The 23,214-nt window shown below is 45.3% G+C and overlaps 1 protein-coding gene across 2 annotated transcripts in view; it reads right to left on the bottom strand.

Annotated features, from left to right (window-relative positions):
• LOC123760060 (UPAR/Ly6 domain-containing protein qvr) overlaps window positions 1-22,072 on the bottom strand; it is a 48,771-nt gene extending 26,699 nt beyond the window's left edge. For both annotated transcript variants that reach the window (XM_045745498.2, XM_045745518.2), the window contains exon 1: window positions 21,913-22,072. In XM_045745498.2, the coding sequence (XP_045601454.1) occupies window positions 21,913-21,961 (49 nt within the window). In that variant the 5' untranslated portion in view covers window positions 21,962-22,072. The remainder of the gene's footprint in view (window positions 1-21,912) is intronic.
• Between the last annotated feature and the right edge of the window lie 1,142 nt (window positions 22,073-23,214).

Raw genomic sequence — 23,214 nt, 5'->3', positions numbered from 1 at the left:
CCCTCGTGGGGGCAGTAGCACTCCAGGTTGCAATTCTTTGACCATGTCGTGGTACAGTTGACTAGAGCGCGTCTGGGAGCCTCATCAAGGCTCCTGTGGATTTGTTCTTTGAAATATCATGTTAATGTGATTTCTCTGTGTATTATTATTCGTATTTCCCACTTGTGAAGCATGAACCTGTAGGAAATACTACAATTAAAGAAATATAGGGAAAGATGATTAAAACTAATTCCACACTACAGAGCCCATTATTGAAAAAATTAATTCATAATACACGAAATGAATGCATTTTATTTATCGATGCTCCCCGCGGCTCCTGGCTGTTAGACTAGGCCGTGTGAGCCCCCTGATGTTTTCAGTAGTTCAAGACCTTTCTAGCCTACAGAGGCTGAACATGTTATCACTCACTAATCGAACATGGCGGCTATGGGTGTATCTCTCGTATCTAGGCCTAAGTGTATTTGCTTGATTTTTGGGCCTGTGAATACACATTGTGAAGTTACATTAGGCTACGTTACCTCGATCGGTAAATCTCACACGCAACCATAATAAAATTCTGAAAGTACAGTATTTTAAAATGTATGGACTTTTTTTTATTATTACTATTTTCTACCACAGACGTGGCCACACATTTACAATGCTAACCAACATATATACATTTTCTTCTGTCCTCCATGGACAAGGTTAGAGATCAGTTAAAAAGGGATTTATTGAACAAATGTATGGACTGTTTAACATCTTTACTATTATGCTGAATTCTTCAATTATGATCCTGTAGCGCAGTAGTCAGCACGGTTGGTTTACAAGCTAAAAGTTCAGGGTTCGATCCCCCACACGAGACAAGAGACCTTTGGGCACCTTTTCGTACATACACTTGATGGCTGTTCACCTATCAGAAAATCAGTACCCTGGATTAAGGAGACTGTTGTGGGTTGCTCTAGAGCAGTATTCCGAATCTTTTATGCCTCAATCCCCTTTTTCCAACCACGTTCTCACTGGTGAACCCCCTTACAGCAAAACAAATCCAGCCATCAAAACTGATAGCAACCATTGCGGCAACAAATACATACATTCACTACACACAGAAATCACAATAGCGTGATGCATCAAATGAACAAATCCACAAGGGCCGTGACGAGGTTTCCGAGAGCCGATTAAGGCAGCCAGCGTCTGGGGTCCTCTGGGACGTAGGTTCGAACCCTCGTCACGGCCCTTGTGGATTTGTACATACATTCATATGACACAACTCTGCACTTGTATTCTCAGTTAAAACTGAATGTATTGTATGCATTTTATACAGGAATGCATTTCTCTCAATTCCTATAAAATATAAATATTAAAATAAATATAATTAAGAAAAAGAAAAGGCCCAGTATACATGTATTGGGTCTTTTCTTCGCCTTCATTCAAGGACTAAAGCACTTCATTAAGTTCCTCCATGACTATAATTACTATGGCCCTCTCGCTGGGTCCATAGTAATTATACTCACGGAAAAACGTATTTAAACTAAGGCTTTTATCGAGGACTTACCAATACCATAGGACATCCTCGATAAGTCTTGAAGAGGCTTCCTGTCCGTGGTAATGGTCAACCATATCAATAGACACCAATTTCTAAGCAAACATTATCTTTCTAAATCAGTTTTAACATTTAATGAACAAAAAAGGTAGGTTTCAGGCCTATACATTTTCATAGCCGGATATCCCAGATGGGGTATCCGGCTGTGCCCAGGTCTTCCCCTCCCCTTTCCTCTTTTATCTTCTCCTTCCCCTTCCCCTATCCTCTCTCTCTCTCTCTCTCTCTCTCTCTCTCTCTCTCTCTCTCTCTCTCTCTCCTCTCCTCTCTCTCTCTCTCTCTCTCTCTCTCTCTCTCTCTCTCTCTCTCTCTCCTCTCTCTCTCTCTCTCCTCTCCTCTCTCTCTCTCTCTCTCTCTCTCTCTCTCTCTCTCTCTCTCTCTCTCTCTCCTCTCCTCTCTCTCTCTCTCTCTCTCTCTCTCTCTCTCTCTCTCTCTCTCTCTCTCTCTCTCTCTCTCTCTCTCTCTCTCTCTCTCCTCTCTCTCTCTCTCTCTCTCTCTCTCTCTCTCTCTCTCTCTCTCTCTCTCTCTCTCTCTCTCTCTCTCTCTCTCTCTCTCTCTCTCTCTCTCTCTCTCTCTCTCTCTCTCTCTCTCTCTCCTCTCTCCTCTCTCTCTCTCTCTCCTCTCTCTCTCTCTCTCTCTCTCTCTCTCTCTCTCTCTCTCTCTCTCTCTCTCTCTCTCTCTCTCTCTCTCTCCTCTCTCTCTCTCTCTCTCTCCTCTCTCTCTCTCTCTCTCTCTCTCTCTCTCTCTCCTCTCTCTCTCTCCTCTCTCTCTCTCTCTCTCTCCTCTCTCTCTCTCTCTCTCTCTCCTCTCTCTCTCTCTCTCTCCTCTCTCTCTCTCCTCTCTCTCTCTCTCTCTCTCTCTCTCTCTCTCTCTCTCTCTCTCTCTCTCTCTCTCTCTCTCTCTCTCCTCTCTCTCTCTCCTCTCTCTCTCTCTCTCTCTCCTCTCTCTCTCTCTCTCTCTCCTCTCTCTCTCTCTCTCTCCTCCTCTCTCTCTCTCCTCTCTCTCTCTCTCTCTCTCTCTCTCTCTCTCTCTCTCTCTCTCTCTCTCTCTCTCTCTCTCTCTCTCTCTCTCTCTCTCTCTCTCTCTCTCTCCTCTCTCTCTCTCTCCTCTCTCTCTCTCTCCTCTCTCTCTCTCTCCTCTCTCTCTCTCTCTCCTCTCTCTCTCTCTCTCTCCTCTCTCTCTCTCTCTCTCCTCTCTCTCTCTCTCCTCTCTCTCTCTCTCTCCTCTCTCTCTCTCTCTCCTCTCTCTCTCTCTCTCTCCTCTCTCTCTCTCTCTCTCTCCTCTCTCTCTCTCTCTCTCCTCTCTCTCTCTCTCTCTCTCTCTCTTTTCGACTACCTAACCTACCTAACCAAACCTAACCTAACTTTTTCGGCTACCTAACCTAACCTAACCTATAAAGATAGGTTAGGTTAGGTTAGGTAGGGTTGGTTAGGTTCGGTCATATATCTACGTTAATTTTATCTCCAAAAACAAAAAATTGACCTTATACACAATGAAATGGGTAGCTTTATCATTTCATAAGAAAAAATTTAGAGAAAATATATTAATTCAGGAAAACTTGGCTTATTAGGCAAATCGGGCCTTGTATAGTAGGCTGAGAAGTGCGTTCTGGCTACTAGGTAGCTATATATATATATATATATATATATATATATATATATATATATATATATATATATATATATATATATCGTTCGTAGATGACTTATGTCTACGTCTACGTAGTGAGACGTAGTACGACTTACGTCTATGTAGGACTTACGACCTACGCTACGTACGACTTACGCCTACATAGCGATATATATTTAAAGGTTACAAGGTGTATATTAGTTTAGTTAATACAATGAGTGTTTAAAAGTTATGGATCTCTTGGAGCTCCTCCGCTTTCGGACAGGAACTAAGGACGCAGCAAGCGTTTCCCCTCTGGATCGCCACACTGAAGTGCTGAAGCAAGAAACTGACACCTCTTGGGTCTCTGGTGATGTCAACAAGCCTGGAACCCACCCAGTTCTTTGAGAAATCCCAAGGTACTTCTTCCCTAGGGGCCAAACATCTCTGAAGCTATGGGAATAAAGGTGTATTGACCTTCCAATCGCCAGTATGTGATTGACTTGGCTATTTGTATGTAGGTGTCAACCAGGGTGGATACATATGTGTAGTCCCACACCAGCTGTTTGCCCCTTTTCCATCGGTATATTGTGATGCCATCTGAGCGAAGTGTGGGGTCATCCGGGCTTTGGTTCACTAGAACGCGAGGTTCTCTCTCCGCTGGGCACTGAGTTGAGGCAAGGCTCAGCTCAGACATCATCCACTTGATATCAATTAACCTCGTTGTGTCTTACATGCCAGCCCTTGAAGCTTCCACAGTGCAACCCATGCAGTCCATATTGGTCTGCTTCCACCCTGTTGCAAATGCACTTGTATTCAGTGTGAATTCGGGCACCAAGGCAGAGGGCCACTGCTACACGAAGGGATTCTGGCTCTAGACGCGTGCCCATTGCCGACATGGGTACTGCCAGGAGGAAGTCCCTTGCATGGGGGGCACACACAGCTGAGGCGGGCTTTTTTCTTTTTCGATGTTGCAGCGCTGAGCATGGCATCAGCTATTTTTTTCATTAGTGGGTGGACCCAGCTGGACGGTTCATTTTTTTTTTTGGGGGGGGGGGGGGATCTATGTTGGCTGCTGGGGCTGCAAGAGCATTCCACTGGTTTGAACATTCAATGAAAGCTGGATCGTATATCCCTGCTGAATCACTCAGGCGTTCTAGTAGGATACCTTTAACAAGGTCTTACGATACATGGGAGGAAAGGAAGGCTGGTAGAGCAATCTAGAAGGCTGTGCGGACACCAAGGTCACCAGTCTTACAGGGAGGATTGCTTGCTCCTATTGAGTCGTCCAACGGGAGGTTCAGGACTTTCTCCAGCATGGACCTCAGAAGGGAGTCATACTCATTTTACTTAGGGCTACTGTATATATATATATATATATATATATATATATATATATATATATATATATATATATATATATATATATATATATATATAATTTAATAATACACTTCTTCCCGTGTTCATGGGGAGACTTATTCGGGACCTGACCTTCAACAAGGCAAAAGTTTACATTTGAGCCTTCCTGCTTTAAGTCACACAAAATGAGACTTGTAAAGCTCCGCTGGTTACACACACACGATTACCAAAGCACGGGTTGTACACGGCCCCGCTCCTGTGCCAGGTAAGTTACGGGCTCACCATAGCCCGTGCTACTTGGAACTTTTGTTAAGAGTAGCTGAACCTAAAACAACTGGTTGTAGTTTAATCGTGGCCCAAGAAACTAGTTGCCGCGTGTTTACCAAGACAACGTGTTCAGTCTACCCCTGAGCATCTCTTGATGAAGTGGAGGTCAGATAGAATTGTGAAAGTGAATATATTATATGAGAGGCGTTGATGCAACCCCCCAAAAAACACTCGGCAGGTAAAATCGGACAAGATGGACCGTTTGGTGACATTGATAAGACACGCGTCGCTTTCTTTGGTGGGAGAGGCGGAAGAAAGGGAATGACAGAATAGGCGAATGACAGTAAACAGAAAAAAAAAGTGCGGGACAGGTATGAATTTTTCACGCGGGTTTCAACTCTTTAAATCTTTTATGTTTTTTTCCGCCAATGCACGCGTGTGCGAAACCGCACGCAAAGGAACATACGCACGAATTACAACACCCTCCATTCCTTATCTCTTATACAAAACATGAACTATACAACAAAAGCCTAGACACTATCTCCCTCCCCTCTCAACTGTGTTCATATCCGAATTTACACCACCTCCAGTCGGCCTTGCTTCTTGCAAGGTCGGCGTTCGATCCCGATTCCCGATGATTAAATGGACACCAATTCTTCATTCTGTCTTCATATCCCAGCTCATTGTCTTCATATCCCAGCTCATTGTCTTCATATCCCAGCTCATTGCCTTCATATCCCAGCTCACTGTCTTCATATCCCAGCTCATTGTCTTCATATCCCAGCTCATTGCCTTCATATCCCAGCTCACTGTCTTCATATACCAGCTCACTGTCTTCATATCCCAGCTCATTGTCTTCATATCCCAGCTCATTGTCTTCATATCCCAGCTCACTGTCTTCATATACCAGCTCACTGTCTTCATATCCCAGCTCATTGTCTTCATATCCCAGCTCATTGTCTTCATATCCCAGCTCACTGTCTTCATATCCCAGCTCACTGTCTTCATATACCAGCTCACTGTCTTCATATCCCAGCTCATTGTCTTCATATCCCAGCTCACTGTCTTCATATCCCTTCCATGTGCTATATAGTCATACTGGACTAACGCTTTCTCCTGAATAATAACCTCGTCGAATCCCTTGCAGTCTCTCAGTCTATCTCCTTACATCTCCTTACATATGTCAAAGATATGTACATATGATATGTACCTTACATATGTCGTTTATCTTGGCATATAACTTACGCCAATTAGTTGATACCATACTAGTGGTATGGTATCAATATATGGTAGTGGTATCAACCATATTAGTTGATGCAGCCTCATACCTTACCACACTGCTCCGTCGATCTCAAACCCCCTTCCCACTCTCTCTTCCGCTCCCCTCCCACTCTCTTCCACCACCGCCCCCTCCCACTCTCTTCCACCACCGCCCCTCCCACTCTCTTGCGCCCCCTCCCACTCTCTTGCGCCCCTTCCCACTCTCTTCCACCCCTTCCCACTCTCTTCCACCCCCCTCCCACTCTCTTGCGCCCCCCTATCCCACTATCGCTCGCTCCCCCCCCCCCGCACCCATTCCGCTCTCTCCTGCTGTCGGCTGCATTCTCCAGCTACTCTCTCCCGTCCCATCGCACTATCTTCCACCTCTATCTCACTATCATTCACCCTCATCCCATTTTCCCACATCCCAGCTCACTATCTCCCAATCCCCTATTTTACTATCCCCCACCTCCACCCCATCTCACTATCTCTGGACTTGTGGTCGAGAGATACTTTTAAGCTCGTCGCGGTGTAGTGGATGGGAGCCGGTCGGCCGAGCGGACAGCACGCTGGGCTTGTGATCCTGTGATCCTGGGTTCGATCCCAGGCGCCGGCGAGACGGTAAACTGTTAACAGAACTATTCCAACATCCTGCCTCACTATGACATTGTACAATGTGGAAAAAGAGAGATAACCTAACAAAAATGTTCAGGAAATGTGTAAATATTAAATTCAAAATTATCTCCTTCAAGAAATATTAGCCAACTATAACCCAAAATTTGTCCACTGTAGGTAGTGCTACTTCTGGATGGGCGTGTGGGGGGGGGGGAGTGCAAGATTGGAACATTATAAATTACTGTAAATATATAGCTCTTGAAATAGAACATTCTCTGTAACTAGCTGACAGCGTAATTATAAGGTGTGAAGGATAGATGACATTGTTTATGTAATAATCTCCGTTGAGGTCTGATAAAGACATTTTGTGCTCTCTGTAATGCTTTTTGCGCTACCGCTCACAGGACGAGTATGGGGTGCACCATAAACAAGCCGCCGGAGACAATCAAAGCAACAAGCTAGCTCACCACAAATTTAAATTGCTTAGCAAAATTAATATTATTGTTCAGTTTCAAAGCCCAGTAGATGTCTCTTAACCTTTTCCCCTACCACTCACTATATTAAACCAGCTTTTATAATATATACCAGCTAATTTATATATGAGGAAGTCAGTCGAGGCGTGAGTTCGGTCTCATTGCTCAGTAATGCTATCGTAAATATATCAATCCATCTTCTAAAAAATTATATGCTTATAAGCATTTTTTTCTTGATGAATGAAAACGTTTTAGTTGTTTTATTTATGACTGCAATATATTTTGTATTTCCGTAAAAAAAAACCTCACCACTGCTGATAACTAGGCTTCATAAAACTACAGTGGCTACTTTACATTAATCTCAACCTGTCTTATTTTCAGAAGCATAATTTTACGAGAGTCGTTTACGAAAATAGTCTGACAACGGTGCGAAAATGTGCACGAATAAAGACACAAAAATGACAACATACCGGGGTGTGTTAGCAGTCAAGCTTACCACTGTGAACAGTAGCAGTGTGTGGGGGGGGGGAAGGGAAGGGGGCATGTCTCGTCCGCACTGCAGCGGTGCTCTTGGGTCCGTAGGAGAGGGGTGAGCAGCAAGAGAAGCATGCGAGAGGACGAAGTAAGGAGAGGAAGAAACGGGAAAGGTTGAGGGAGAAATAAGGAGGAGGAGGAGGAGGTCACTATGGACCACCATTGTGGCTATAGGGACTGCCGCCAGCCACCACCACCACTACGCAATCAGTTCTCCCACAAAGAACGTCGCTTGTATGCGATTGTATGCGTTCCCTAAGGCCAAAAAAATTGTACTAGAAAATGGAAGCGGCTCGCGACTGCGGCAATAGCAACCACTACACCACTAAGACCCACCACTCTGGCAGCAAAGACCACCACCACTGATTCCACCTAGATAACCACACGGCATTCCACAGCGGAGCCTAGTCTGACGTACCCTCCCAGAACACCAACATCCACGCCCCAAAAATAAACTGTTTTTAAAACCAAGTTAACTTGTTATTATAACCGTTATTATATTGCGACGACGGTTGTGTGGGCTTGATGATGGCTGCTGGTGGTGGTGATGGAACCTTGTGGTATTTGGTGGAAGACAGTTTCTTTTTTAGATGACAAGAATAAGCAGCCACTGTGCCCTCGTCCGATTACTTTTAACCCAGTTGCCTCGGCTTGGGAAGTCATTCTTTCTTTTTTTGAAAGAAATTTCTTTCAATTTCTATTTCAGTTTTTATTTTTCTAGTCGTTTGTAGTACGGTCTAGTTCAGGTATTTTCCAGCATCATACAGTCTAGTTATGGCATTTTCCAGCATCATACAGTCTACTTATGGCATTTTCCAGCATCATACAGTCTAGTTATGGCCTTTTTCAGCATCATACAGTCTACTTATGGCATTTTCCAGCATCATACAGTCTAGTAATGGTATTTTCCAGCATCATTCAGTCTACTTATGGCATTTTCCAGCATCATACAGTCTACTTATGGCATTTTCCAGCATCATACAGTCTAGTTATGGCATTTTCCAGCATCATACAGTCTACTTATGGCATTTTCTAGCATCATACAGTCTACTTATGGCATTTTCCAGCATCATACAGTCTAGTAATGGTATTTTCCAGCATCATACAGTCTACTTATGGCATTTTCCAGCATCATACAGTCTAGTTATGGCATTTTCCAGCATCATACAGTCTACTTATGGCATTTTCTAGCATCATACAGTCTAGTTATGGCATTTTCCAGCATCATACAGTCTAGTTATGGCATTTTCCAGCATCATACAGTCTACTTATGGCATTTTCCAGCATCATACAGTCTACTTATGGCATTTTCCAGCATCATACAGTCTACTTATGGCATTTTCCAGCATCATACAGTCTAGTTATGGCATTTTCCAGCATCATACAGTCTACTTATGGCATTTTCCAGCATCATACAGTCTACTTATGGCATTTTCCAGCATCATACAGTCTACTTATGGCATTTTCTAGCATCATACAGTCTAGTAATGGTATTTTCCAGCATCAAACAGCCTAGTTATGCCATTCCCAGCATCATATACAGTCTAGTAATGGCATCAACAGCGTCACATGCATATCATGTACTTTCGCAAACGGCTACTGGCTGACACTACTCCAGCTTACAAGTTCGCTGTTTTTTTTTAAGACCATAAACAAATTTTATAATTGCATAGGCCTATCTTCACTTTTATGTTAGTTGTTGTCTTAAGGACTATTAAGCTCGATAGTTATATTAAGCCACTCTGCACAATCTTACTAACCACTCTACGTTAGTAAGAGTGGTGTACTGTAGTACTGAAACGTACTTCGTTACAGTACGTTAGTCCTAAACAAAGTTCAGTATCTAAGTAAACTCTGTGAATATACACAAGAAAAAATATATATATACACTGGAAAGTTTCCGTTGCCCGAAACGCTATGCGTACCTGGTTGATACCTGGTTGATGGGGTTCTGGGAGTTCTTCTACTCCCCAAGCCCGGCCCGAGGCCAGGCTTGACTTGTGAGAGTTTGGTCCACCAGGCTGTTGCTTGGAGCGGCCCGCAGGCCCACGTACCCACCACAGCCCGGTTGGTCCGGCACTCCTTGGAGGAATAAATCTAGTTTCCTCTTGAAAATGTCCACGGTTGTTCCGGCAATATTTCTTATGCTTGCTGGGAGGACGTTGAACAACCGCGGAAACTAGTGGCTTTAAGTATTGTTATGTACTAGCTCTATCTAGCTTATGTTTGTAACTTATCTTCAATGTATGTACCTTTACCTGAATAAAAAAATATAATCTAATCTAATCTAAAATTATACCCCTCGGTATACACGCGCGCTTGTGACGTATATCTTCTGCGGAAATTGCTATCGTTAATTAGTTTTCATACATCTTGTCACTTAAATATACGCAAAATTACTTAACATTCTCATTGTTAGTTAATTACGCACAAATTAATATGACACATCATGATTGCCGTTATTTATACTGAATTATAATTAAATCAAGATTGGTTATCTTATAGATAAGGAACGAGCAAGGCAAGAGACCAGTAACCTGGCCAGAATCTTTATGGGGTTGTCAGTCTTACCCCCAAGTTTCTGGTGCAGGTGCAGCTGCTAGTTAGCTTATCCGTATTTCGTACTTTTGCAGAACAATGGACCATTAAAAGCGTTGGCGCCGAGCAATTAACGAACACCTCGCCTGAATTAATATTACAGTCTCCGTTGTGTAGTGGTAAGACACTCGCTTGGCGTTCCGCGAGCGCTTTGTCATGGGTTCGAATCCTGGCCGGGGAGGATTTACTGGGCGCAAATCCTTAACTGTAGCCTCTGTTTAACGCAACAGTAAAATGTGTACTTGGTTGTAAAAACGATTCTTTGCGGCGGGGATCGTATTCCAGGGACCTGCCCGAAAACGCTACGCGTACTAGTGGCTCTACAAGGTTATCTTGTAATAATAAGAATGTAATAACTCTTGTATATATCTAAAAAAAAAAATATTGCCTATACTAATTTGATGTATAATATTAACTCCGGTATTGATCTGGATTTGGTAGAACAATAATTCTAGAAGTGACTTAAAGACGCAGGGGCAAGGTGGAGGGGGGATAGAAGAGAGGCTGATTATTTCTGGCTACCCTCGCTGCACCAGGTTGGGCAAGTCCCAGATGTCAAGTCCCAGATGTCAGAGTCTCCCCTCCACTCAGCCCTCTTAGATCACATCTGCCTTGCTCACCAGCCCAGCTCTTGATATCTGTCTTACTCGTGTGAATCTACCTTTCCCTTTTGCATGTTTTACTCCAACCTCCAACTTACTCTTGAATAATACATCGCATTTTGACGTCAAAATTTCCAAACGGACAAAAATAAGATGTTATAAATTATAGCAGCTCACAAACAACCACGTTTTCTATGAAGGGATCCATCGGTTAGGTTAGGTTCGGATAATTTAGTACATCATTTTTGCGACGTGACAACTCTAAGAGGACCGGCTGCTTACTCATACGAGTCTGCGTCTTAGCTCATGGCGTGGCGCAATGGTTTAAGCGGGTGTAATTCAGTTAAACACCGTTGTGTTTAGCCAGTAAGAGGCAGAGTTTACCGTGCTAACAGTTGACAACGGACTGGTTTACCAGGTTTACTTTATAATGTAAATTATGTAGTATGCCGCACGCTCACATCTTGTGAGTGTGCGACATGCTATACTATACTATGTAATGACCTCTATGCATTAGTGTAAACCTCTTGATAACTCAGTAGCTATAGCATACCACATCAAATTGTTCGGTTGTGTGATAATGGTATGATAGACAGAATACTTAAGAGGTACAAGCACTTTGCCCCGAGTGTAACACTTAAATGCTATGTTGACTACTTTAATGTGCAATGTAAAATATGATTTTTGACCTGTGATTCGTGGATTTGTACTCTGGTCTTGTAAGTCCCTTGAGGGACCTGAGGTAGAGGAGGGTATAAATAACCTAAGCTACTCTATCCTTTTGACATGTATCTTATTGTCTAAATAAACGTACTTGAACTTATTGTCCCCCGACAACAGGCAACAATTTGCCTTTCTCAAACTGGTATGAGTGAGCCGGGCAGCCCATCTTGGCTGTAGTAGACTGCTCAGTAATGCTGTGCTCGTGTGCAGAATCAGGAGTGCTTATTCGTAGCCTCACGCTGTGTACATGCTTCTTCATGCAAGTTAGGCAATCGCATGAGCTCTTCCCAGTGTGTTAGCATAACATATTTAGGCAATATTAGAGAAAACAGATTACGCTATTATAAAACAAATCATGTTTTCTACAGTAATTTACACCTGTATCTGTATATCTTTTGGCTTCCTGTGTAGCTTGGACGTAATAGTAATCCTGTTGAAACTACAGTGCTCTACTTTGTCTCTTGCTGTAATGAATAAGTTAAATGTAATGTACTCACTTTACATAAGTAGGCCTGCTACACATTTAAATATCCAAGATAATTGTTAAAGACGGCACAGGCAAGCCTAGCAACTTCGTGTTCATGCTAGGCGTTCTCAGTGCAGTAAAGCAAGCTACACCCAGCTCGGTAATACAAAACACAACCAAATGCAAGTTTTAACTCTCCAAATCGTTATATATTGTATATGTTGCAGCTGCAACACTGGTTTAAATGTACATTTGTAAGCTGAGGATAAAAACCTGCGAAATGAATGTTGGTGTTGAATATATAAAACCTGCGAAATGTAAGCTTTTCAGAACTAATTAGAATGTACGTCAATAGATTACTACGGTTAAAACATATATATATTGTTCGATGTTATATAGCGAGACATCACTATATAATAGTGATATAGTTATATAGACATCACTTTCACCACCCAGAATCTCCTCTTACTCTCCCTCTGCGGCCCACATCTCCATAACAAGACATCAACACATAATAGGAAGCCGTGTATAACCTCCACAATTAAAATTCTTCTCAATGAGACCTACTGCAGGGGGGTTACTAATGCATGTGAAAATATTGAGCCTCATGTGTATTTCCCCCGTTGAATGTGAGAAAGATTGTGCCGACCATTAAGGGAGATATTGAAGAGGGTCAACATGGAGTGGACTCCAGCACAAAACTTCGCGCCGGCGCTCTCCACATTTGAATCTCATCCAGTTTACACTACTCCCCAAGTTCTAGCTACATCTGCATCTTGGCGACGCGGCGGGGTTGACAGCGAACCACCACGCTATGAAACATTCAGACAAGCAAACCAAGATGGGGTTAGCGGAGAAGGGGGAGGGGGGGATATACGTGGGCATACAAATAAGTTATTGCACAACCAAACGAGGCAAGAGATGAGGCGTGGTTTGAGTAAATGTATTCTGTGAAGCATCTTTGTGGTGTGATGCGCTAAGATGTGGACACTATGGACACGGGTTTGACTTCTAGTCAGGCTACGGATTACTTCAAGAGTTTTTCAATTATGTCAAGGTAGCTTACCTTGCTCTTTACGGCATATTTATGCATGAGCGCTGCTTCATTAGCATTGCAATGATCACGTTTCTCTATTGAGAGCATTGTCGATACAATATTAAGTTAAGTGCCAATACGGTGATCAGTGTGTTCTGAAAATCAGCATGTATACAGTAACTAGTTATACTGTATACAGTAACTACACAGTTATACTCTGGTCTTATAACTATACAATGAGCGTAACTCTACAAACTGGACACCACAGTGACTGTATCAAGTGTTGTTGTGTCAATCAAGAAACACGAGTCTACACTCCCTACACCACTCATATCGGGAGGACATCACAATCACAATCCTCCACTCCTCCCGTCTTTGGCGAGAGGAATGTCACGAATACAATTCTTTCTTGAGTGATATTTCGCATTTCACCTATCATAAAATATATATTTTTACGAAAGGTGACGAGTTGGTGAAAGGAAAACTAGAGGAAATGGTCGTAATGACGTTGGTAATGTTTGAAAGCTGAACTCGACACATCGAGTCCAAAAACATGGCGGCAAGTCAGTAGCCAATGGGTACTGCTGACTCTCGCGTGACCTAGTCGAGGTCAGCCCGAATCATCGAGTAAAAACACAAGCTTGTTGCCTGTTCCAACTCACGAAGAGACTTGTTCTCTGCTCCATCTACTGAGGAGAAGACGATACCTATAGCTGGTATCCATTCACAACTACCGCAATCTCTAACGTGGGAGGAACGTACAGCTAAATGTGACGGCTCAGTGAAAGTCGTACTGTAATATAGAAAAGTTGAACAGATCAAACGATAGTTCCTAGTAGAATTCAGCGTCTCTCAACCTTTTTACCCATAAAATAATTCCGGGTCATACATTAGATAAACACACACGGATTTCGTTGTCAATTGAAAGCAGTCGATTTCTGTCCTTGCTCTTGATGCTGGTTAAATAAGAAAAAAATTAAACACAAAAATGACTCAGAAATACATTTACATATGATTAGAATTAGCCTATTTATCATTATATCATTATCTCTTGCGGAACTCCTAGTTATTCTGGGGTCCACGGACCCCAGGTTAAGAACCCGTGTTAGACAGACCTTGATTTACCGAAGTCAGGGAGGATTATATAGCTATAAGAGAGAATGTATGTCCAAGGGAGCCGGTCGGCCGAGCGGACAGCACGCTGGACTTGTGATCCTGTGGTCCCGGGTTCGATCCCGGGCGCCGGAGAGAAACAATGGGCAGAGTTTCTTTCACCCTATGCCCCTGTTATCTAGCAGTAAAATAGGTACCTGGGTGTTAGTCGGCTGTCACGGGCTGCTTCCTGGGGGTGGAGGCCTGGTCGAGGACCGGGCCGCGGGGACACTAAAAAGCCCCGAAATCATCTCAAGATAACCTCAAGATAGGCCTCCACCCCCAGGAAGCAGCCCGTGACACCCGACTAACACCCAGGTACCTATTTTAATGCTAGATAACAGGGGCATGAAACAGGTGAAAGAAACTCTGCCCATTGTTTCTCGCCGGCGCCTGGGATCGAACCCAGGACCACAGGATCACAAGTCTAGCGTGCTGTCCACTCGGCCGACTGGCTCCGACCGCCCGGTCCTCGACCAGGCCGCGGGGACACTAAAAGCCCCGAAATCATCTCAAGATAACCTCAAGATAAGAAGGGTAGGAAGGACATGTTTGGGGCTAGCCTCACCCAAATTTGCAGGGATGATGGGCTGGGAAACAGGACGGACATAGGCTGGTCCTGGTAGGCCTAAGTTAAATGCTTTAAGAAATCTTACCAATTATAAACACCCCTCTAGGCCATTTCCGTAGTCTTTCACTGAGTCGTGTGAAATATGGCATATGATTATAACGGAAATGTTAATTTGTCATAAAATTATTTCTTAGACCCATATAGTTGTTTCAGTGGTTCTAATACATTTTATGAGAGAAGGGGGAAATAGATTATCCATCTATGTATTCATTTATAGATGAATATACGTATAGAAGGATAGATAGATAGGAAATAGACCCGGGCAATGCCGGGTTGAAAGCCTCATGGTTGCAGTTAGCCTCACACAACTTTATATACTCACCTAATTGTACTCACCTAATTGTGCTTGCGGGGGTTGAGCTTTGGCTCTTTGGTCCCGCCTCTCAACTGTCAATCAAGTGGTTTATATGGTGTATTGTGATTGTATGACATAGGTCGATAACCAATGACTCCTATGAATTCTAAAATGTGGGTTTGTCAATAATTTTCGAGCATAGTTCTCGAACAGTTTTACCAACAGAAAGAGAGAATGGGAAGAATAATGGGAGAGGGGGGGTGTATATGGAAGGAGGGAGAGAAATGGTCAAACCCGGGCACGGAAGGAGGGAGAGAAATGGTCAAACCCGGGCACGGAAGGAGGGAGAGAAATGGTCAAACCCGGGCACGGAAGGAGGGAGAGAAATGGTCAAACCCGGGCACGGAAGGAGGGAGAGAAATGGTCAAACCCGGGCACTGCTGCATGGATAGCCTCTCTAGTTATCTATATCTATAAGAGGGAATGTCTGTCTCTGTCCGAGGTTGGAGGCCAGACACTTGGTGCTAGCCTCGCCCAACTTTGCAGAGTGAATGGACTGGGGTATGAGGTGTAACTGTGCACGGGACATAATAAGCTGGTCGGGGTTCGGTCATATTGATCATATTAAGAATGGGGTTGGGCTAAATAGTGACACCAACCAAACTAAACCGGTTAAAGGTGACTGGCAGAGTCTCTACAGTTCTTTACATTGTGTGTGTGTGAGGGAGAGGAGGGATTTTGGGGGTGATAGGGAAAAACTAATTTCATCCAAGTATTCTCTCCTCAAAAAGATATGACAAAGCGATCGATCGGCACTCCGCTATATATACTTAAACCTGGGAAGTGAGAGCGCAAAAATAGGGAGTCCACCGGAAAGTATGGATTTGGCGGGTAGGGCCCAGTCTTTTGTAGCGTGCCACACCTGACAACGGCCAGGCTGCTTGATAAGACCCCCCGCCCCTCAGTCTACCTTTCCCAAGGTTTGTGGCAATAAAAGGTGGCTCCGGTGTAAAAGTTATGTGTATCATACTCTCTGGATACGTAAGCTTAGATCACTTAGAAGAGTGATCACAACCCTCCTCCTATAGCCGCTCTGTCGGGAGGACAAAAACAACCCCACAACCACTCCTGGAGTTTGTCAAGGTCCTCCTGTAACTTATTTGCTTGCAGACGTGTGTTTTTACATTACTCATCAGATTTGCACCATCTGCAAACACTGGCACATCCCAGCTCACACCTTCAGTAGAAGGTCGTAAACCCGTCCTCTTCAACGAAAATATCACCATTTGTACGTCATGCTAACTAATGACAGTGTACCAATGTATGACCAATGATAGAGTGTACCAATGTATGACCAATGACCAATGTACAAGAATGTAAGAACTCTTGTAGATATAAATAACTAAAACTAAATAATATAAATGACAGTACGTTATGGTAACCCACGTCACAGGTAGTATACTGTTAAGAGAGAACTTGACAAACACCTCCAAAGGATACCTGATCAACCAGGCTGTGACTCATACGTCAGGCTGCGAGCAGCCGCGTCCAACAGCCTAGTTGACCAGTCCAGCAACGAGGAGGCCTGGTCGACGACCGGGCCGCGGGGTCACTGAGCCCTGAAATCACCTCAAGGTAACCTCAAGGTAGCTATGAGGACAGGTTAATGCAACTAGATGTCACATCTAGTCACATCACATGTTTGGAAGAAACACAGGGGTTATGATCAGAATATAAAAGATACTGAAGGGGAATAGATAAAGTGGACAAAGACAGTCTCTTTAAATTGAGATAAAGTATGGCAGTGGAAGCTGGAAACGCAAATAGAAAAAAAATGTAAGGACAATTCGTACGCAGTACAGCTGGTCAAACAGCTGGAATGCACTGAAGGAATTAATCTTAAAAGATGGGGACAGCCACCTCTTCCCAAATCTTTAAGATTAGATCCGACAAAGAATTCGAACCTCAAATTAAATTTCAACGCAACAGGTATACAAGGCCTAGTCAAGCTAGACCTTCCTTCCCCGTAGTCCGTACTTTGCCAGAAAGACATCACAACCCACCCACCACTTTACCAGGAGGACATCACAACCCCACCACTCTACCAGAAGGACATCACAACCCCACCCACCACTGTGCCAGGAGGACATCACAACCCCACCACTCTACCAGAAGGACATCACAACCCCACCCACCACTGTGCCGGGAGGACATCACAACCCCACCCACCACTGTGCCAGGAGGACATCACAACCTCACCCACCACTGTGCCGAGAGGACATCACAACCCCACCACTCTACCAGAAGGACATCACAACCCCACCCACCACTGTGCCGAGAGGACATCACAACCCCACCCACCACTGTGCCAGGAGGATATCACAACCTCACCCACCACTGTGACGAGAGGACATCACAACCCCACCCACCACTGTGCCAGGAGGATATCACAACCCCACCACTGTGCCGAAAAGACATCACAACCTCACCCACCACTGTGCCGAGGACATCACAACCTCACCCACCACTGTGACGAGAGGACATCACAACCTCACCCACCACTGTGCCAGGAGGACATCACAACCCCACCACTGTGCCGAGAGGACATCACAACCCCACCACTGTGCCGAAAAGACATCACAACCCCACCACTGTGCCGAGAGGACATCACAACCCCACCACTGTGCCGAAAAGACATCACAACCCCACCACTGTGCCGAGAGGACATCACAACCCCACCACTGTGCCGAAAAGACATCACAACCCCACCACTGTGCCGAGAGGACATCACAACCCCACCACTGTGCCGAGAGGATATCACAACCCCACCACTGTGACGAGAGGACATCACAACCCCACCACTGTGACGAGAGGACATCACAACCCCACCACTGTGCCGAGAGGACATCACAACCCCACCACTGTGACGAGAGGACATCACAACCCCACCACTGTGACGAGAGGACATCACAACCCCACCACTGTGACGAGAGGACATCACAACCCCACCACTGTGCCGAGAGGACATCACAACCCCACCACTGTGACGAGAGGACATCACAACCTCACCCACCACTGTGCCGAGAGGACATCACAACCTCACCCACCACTGTGACGAGAGGACATCACAACCTCACCCACCACTGTGACGAGAGGACATCACAACCCCACCACTGTGCCGAGAGGACATCACAACCCCACCACTGTGACGAGAGGACATCACAACCCCACCACTGTGCCGAGAGGACATCACAACCCCACCACTGTGACGAGAGGACATCACAATTCCACCACTGTGCCGAGAGGACATCACAACCTCACCCACCACTGTGCCGAGAGGACATCACAACCCCACCACTGTGCCAGGAGGACATCACAACCCCACCACTGTGACGAGAGGACATCACAACCCCACCACTGTGACGAGAGGACATCACAACCCCACCACTGTGCCGAGAGGACATCACAACCTCACCCACCACTGTGACGAGAGGACATCACAACCCCACCACTGTGCCGAGAGGACATCACAACCCCACCACTGTGCCAAGAGGACATCACAATTCCACCACTGTGCCGAGAGGACATCACAACCCCACCACTGTGCCAAGAGGACATCACAACCTCACCCACCACTGTGCCGAGAGGACATCACAACCTCACCCACCACTGTGACGAGAGGACATCACAATTCCACCACTGTGCCAAGAGGACATCACAACCTCACCCACCACTGTGCCGAGAGGACATCACAACCTCACCCACCACTGTGCCGAGAGGACATCACAACCCCACCACTGTGCCAAGAGGACATCACAATTCCACCACTGTGCCGAGAGGACATCACAATTCCACCACTGTGCCGAGAGGACATCACAATTCCACCACTGTGCCGAGAGGACATCACAACCCCACCACTGTGCCGAGAGGACATCACAATTCCACCACTGTGCCGAGAGGACATCACAACCCCACCACTGTGCCGAGAGGACATCACAACCTCACCCACCACTGTGCCAAGAGGACATCACAATTCCACCACTGTGCCGAGAGGACATCACAATTCCACCACTGTGCCGAGAGGACATCACAACCCCACCACTGTGCCGAGAGGACATCACAACCCCACCACTGTGCCGAGAGGACATCACAATTCCACCACTGTGCCGAGAGGACATCACAATTCCACCACTGTGCCGAGAGGACATCACAACCCCACCACTGTGCCGAGAGGACATCACAACCCCACCACTGCTAGCCTCACGTGAACACTTGTATTCGATATAAACCTCGAGAGGTGCTGTTTATGGTATACTTTTTTCAATTCTTAACTCGGGGTTAAAAGTTTACCAGTCAGAAATATGTAAACTGCGGCTATGACCAAGTTTCTAGCAGTCCTTACCTTAGGTTACCTTGAGGTGCTTCCGGGGCTTAGCGTCCCCGCGGCCCGGTCGTCGACCAGGCCTCCTGGTTGCTGGACTGGTCAACCAGGCTGTTGGTCGCGGCTGCTCTCAGTCTGGTTGATCAGGTATCCTTTGGAGGTACCAGTCATCATGAGCCTTGAACCCAACACAATTGTGCCCTCTACTTGAACTTTTGAAAGGTCGAACATTGACTAGGAGAGAGCAGGACGTATTCACCTTCCAGATACTGAGGCCGGGGAAAACGAAAGAGAATCGGGTGCTATTTGTATCTATTTTGTATATATATATATATATTCTCCAGATGTGTCGAGAGGTAATTAAGCAGGTCAAGTAACTACAGTATACAATGCAAGGTAATTATCAGAACCCGCTAATCCTACGGTGCCTACCCTCTTGGTCCACCGGAAATCGAACCTTGCAATAAGCCACCTAGCTAGCCTAACCGGGTTGCAACCCGTTCTCGCAAATTTAATAAGCCAATATTGACTTATTAGTTGCGTGCATAGGTGACATACTAAACATAATAGTTTCCCTTGAAAAGCTTCATAGAAAAAACCGACCGTACCTACCCTACTTAGTATGTTAAAATAAGCATCTTATTGCTTCGTAATTACAATTGTTACTTAACCTATTATAGGTATAGGTTAGGTAATAATTGTAATTACGAAGCAATAAGATGCTTATCTTAACATACTAAGAAGGTTAGGTAAGGTCGGTGTTTTCTATGAAGCTTTTCAAGGGAAACTATTATGTTAAGTATGTCACCTATGCACATATTTAATAAGTCAATATTGACTTATTAAATTTGCGAGAACGGGTTGGCCTAACACAGGCTAGTTCAAGTGGATGGGAAGACCATAGTAATTCAGTGAGGCTATATCTTGAGGTTATCTTGAGATGATTTCGAGGCTTAGTGTCCCCGCGGCCCGGTCCTCGACCAGGCCTCCACCCTCAGGAAGCAGCCCGTGACAGCTGACTCCCAGGTACCTATTTTCTGCTAGGTGACAGGGGCATCAGAGTGAAAGAAACTCTACCCATTGTTTCTCGCCGGCGTCCGGGATCGAACCCGGCACCTCAGAATCACGCGTCCAGTGTTCTGTCCGCTCAGCTACCGGGAGCCGGTGGCTCCTAGGGGGAGCTAGGTTTAACTAGGAAAACCTTGAAAAGTGTCGAGTGATGCGTCTCGTCAACAGTTTCTGTAAATCACAGTTCTGCGAATGTAGAATGTCAATTACTGAGGAACACCCCTGGATGGCGTCTCAGTCATGTCTAACGCAAGACGTTCCCTGAATCTCAAATGACGCTATTTTCGCCGAAAGATATGTTGCCCGGTCGCTCAGAGCGTCACCACATGTTGACACATATTGGTGAAATTATCTTCGTATACAGCTTTCAACAGATGCTCATGTTCACACATAAGAGTCATCTAAACCCGTGTCTGTCACTTACACATTAAACTTGCACCAGATAACATAGAATAAATACTAACGCTTACGTCAGTAACAACGGGTTGGGAGGTCAAATCTAATTATAACAATCACCCACAGAATTATACAGAGAAAGTTTCTTCGGGTATTCTTAGCTGAACTTATTATTAATATTATTATTAGCGAACTTAAGAATATAAGTGACAAACACCCAATTGGACGTTTGCTTATTTTTCCTCCTAGTGTGCTCCGGGGTATGGTATAGTGTGCTCCGGGGTATGGTATAGTGTGCTCCGGGGTATGGTATAGTGTGCTCCGGGGTATGGTATAGTGTGCTCCGGGGTATGGTATAGTGTGCTCCGGGGTATGGTATAGTGTGCTCCGGGGTATGGTATAAGGAATTATCACTCAAGGACTGTACACTGTACAGGTGATTCGTATATTAAATTAAACATTATTGGTGGCTTTGAAAACATGCATCAGAATTCCAAATGTCATATAATGCTCTCCATTGAGTTTTCTTGTGCCTGTGGGCACCTGGGCCGCCCAATATAAAGCCCAAAGGTAACTCACTCTCTCTCTCAGAGGTCACCGGCGACCTCCGGCGACCTGTTAGTCACCTTTGGGGTTTATTAGTCCTGTGGTCGACAAAAGGTCAGCACACGCACGCACACACACGAGTTTAAAACTATTTAGCACTGCTAATAGTTTTTATTCTGGAGTTTCACCTGTGGCTGCAAATGTTAACCTCTCTCTCTCTTGCCGGCACTCTAACACCCCTTCTCCCACCCCTCCCCCCTTCCACAAAAACACAATGGTTCAGGAGCCTAAATGGGAACTACGAGGATTCAAATTGGACTTACCGGCGCCGGAAAGAGCAAGCAGAGTGATACAAGTGGCGAAAACCTTCATTTTGAGTTATCGTAAGGCCAAACAAAGAGCAGGTCGAAGAGCGTGCACCCACCGTGAGAGACAGACGACTACTGAGCTACTCGCCGACAACGAGCCGGCAGTGGCGTACAGACGGGGGACGGGGACTCGTCCGGTCTCTTGGGGGATGGAGGGTACATTAGTGGTGTTGGGGACGGGAGAGGGGGTGTCAGGTCACCCAATGGCGAGGAGCGGGTGGACAAGGGAGGGGGGTACTTTGGCTTCCATGATAGGACGGAGAGTATACTCGATCGTGGTTTTGGGGGATGGAAGATGCGTGTCAGGTCACCCATTGCGAAGAAGGGGACTGGTCTCCATTAGGTATGGGTCCCCTGAATGACCCTAGAAATTCGAACAGCAAAGCATATTTATATATGATTCTCAGCATTCACCTATATAACATCCACATATATATTGAAATTACATGTGAAGAACCTTTCAAACACCCGCCAGTTTCCTGAGAAATGAGAGCAAGCTTAGCTAAACTAAGCTCGCTCTCTAAGCCAAACTCACACACACACACACATATTATCAGCAAAGCGAACAGCTCGCCTGCTATCATAACTCACAACCCCATATTTCTACAACCTTTCCTTCGCCTGTAACTCTCTGTTGTCTTTATTCCCATAAAAAAAGAGGGTTGAGCTATGAGTTTTTGAATCTCATAGAGCGATAGAGAACAGGGTTCTTGGGTCTCGTAGACCTTACCTTGCGATGATTCCGGGGGTCAACGTCCCCGCGGTTAGAGGGCTAAGATTTGTAATAATAGAATCGGGGTTTTTGGGTTTCCTGGAGGATGTGGGCGGAGTTTGTGGGTTTCCTGGAGGATGTGGGTGGAGTTTGTGGGTTTCCTAGAGGTTGTAGGCAGAGTTTCTGTTGTTCCTAGAGGTTGTAGGCAGAGTTTCTGTTGTTCCTAGAGGTTGTAGGCAGAGTTTCTGTTGTTCCTAGAGGTTGTAGGCAGAGTTTCTGTTGTTCCTAGAGGTTGTAGGCAGTTTCTGTTGTTCCTAGAGGTTGTAGGCAGAGTTTCTGTTGTTTCTAGAGGTTGTAGGCAGAGTTTCTGTTGTTCCTGGAGGTTGTGGGCGTAGTTTCTGGGTTTCCTAGAGGATATGGGCGGAGTCTCCAAGAATCCTGAGGGGGTTTAGGTAGAGTTTATGTTTCCAGGAGTGTGTAAGGTGGAGTTTTGGGTTTCTGGGACACCTGAAGAGTTGGGTCGAGGATTCTTGTTCTCCTTGAGG

This window comes from Procambarus clarkii, chromosome 22, assembly GCF_040958095.1.
Source record: "Procambarus clarkii isolate CNS0578487 chromosome 22, FALCON_Pclarkii_2.0, whole genome shotgun sequence".
Lineage (NCBI taxonomy): Eukaryota > Metazoa > Arthropoda > Malacostraca > Decapoda > Cambaridae > Procambarus > Procambarus clarkii.
This window is presented reverse-complemented; position numbering and strand designations above follow the sequence as displayed.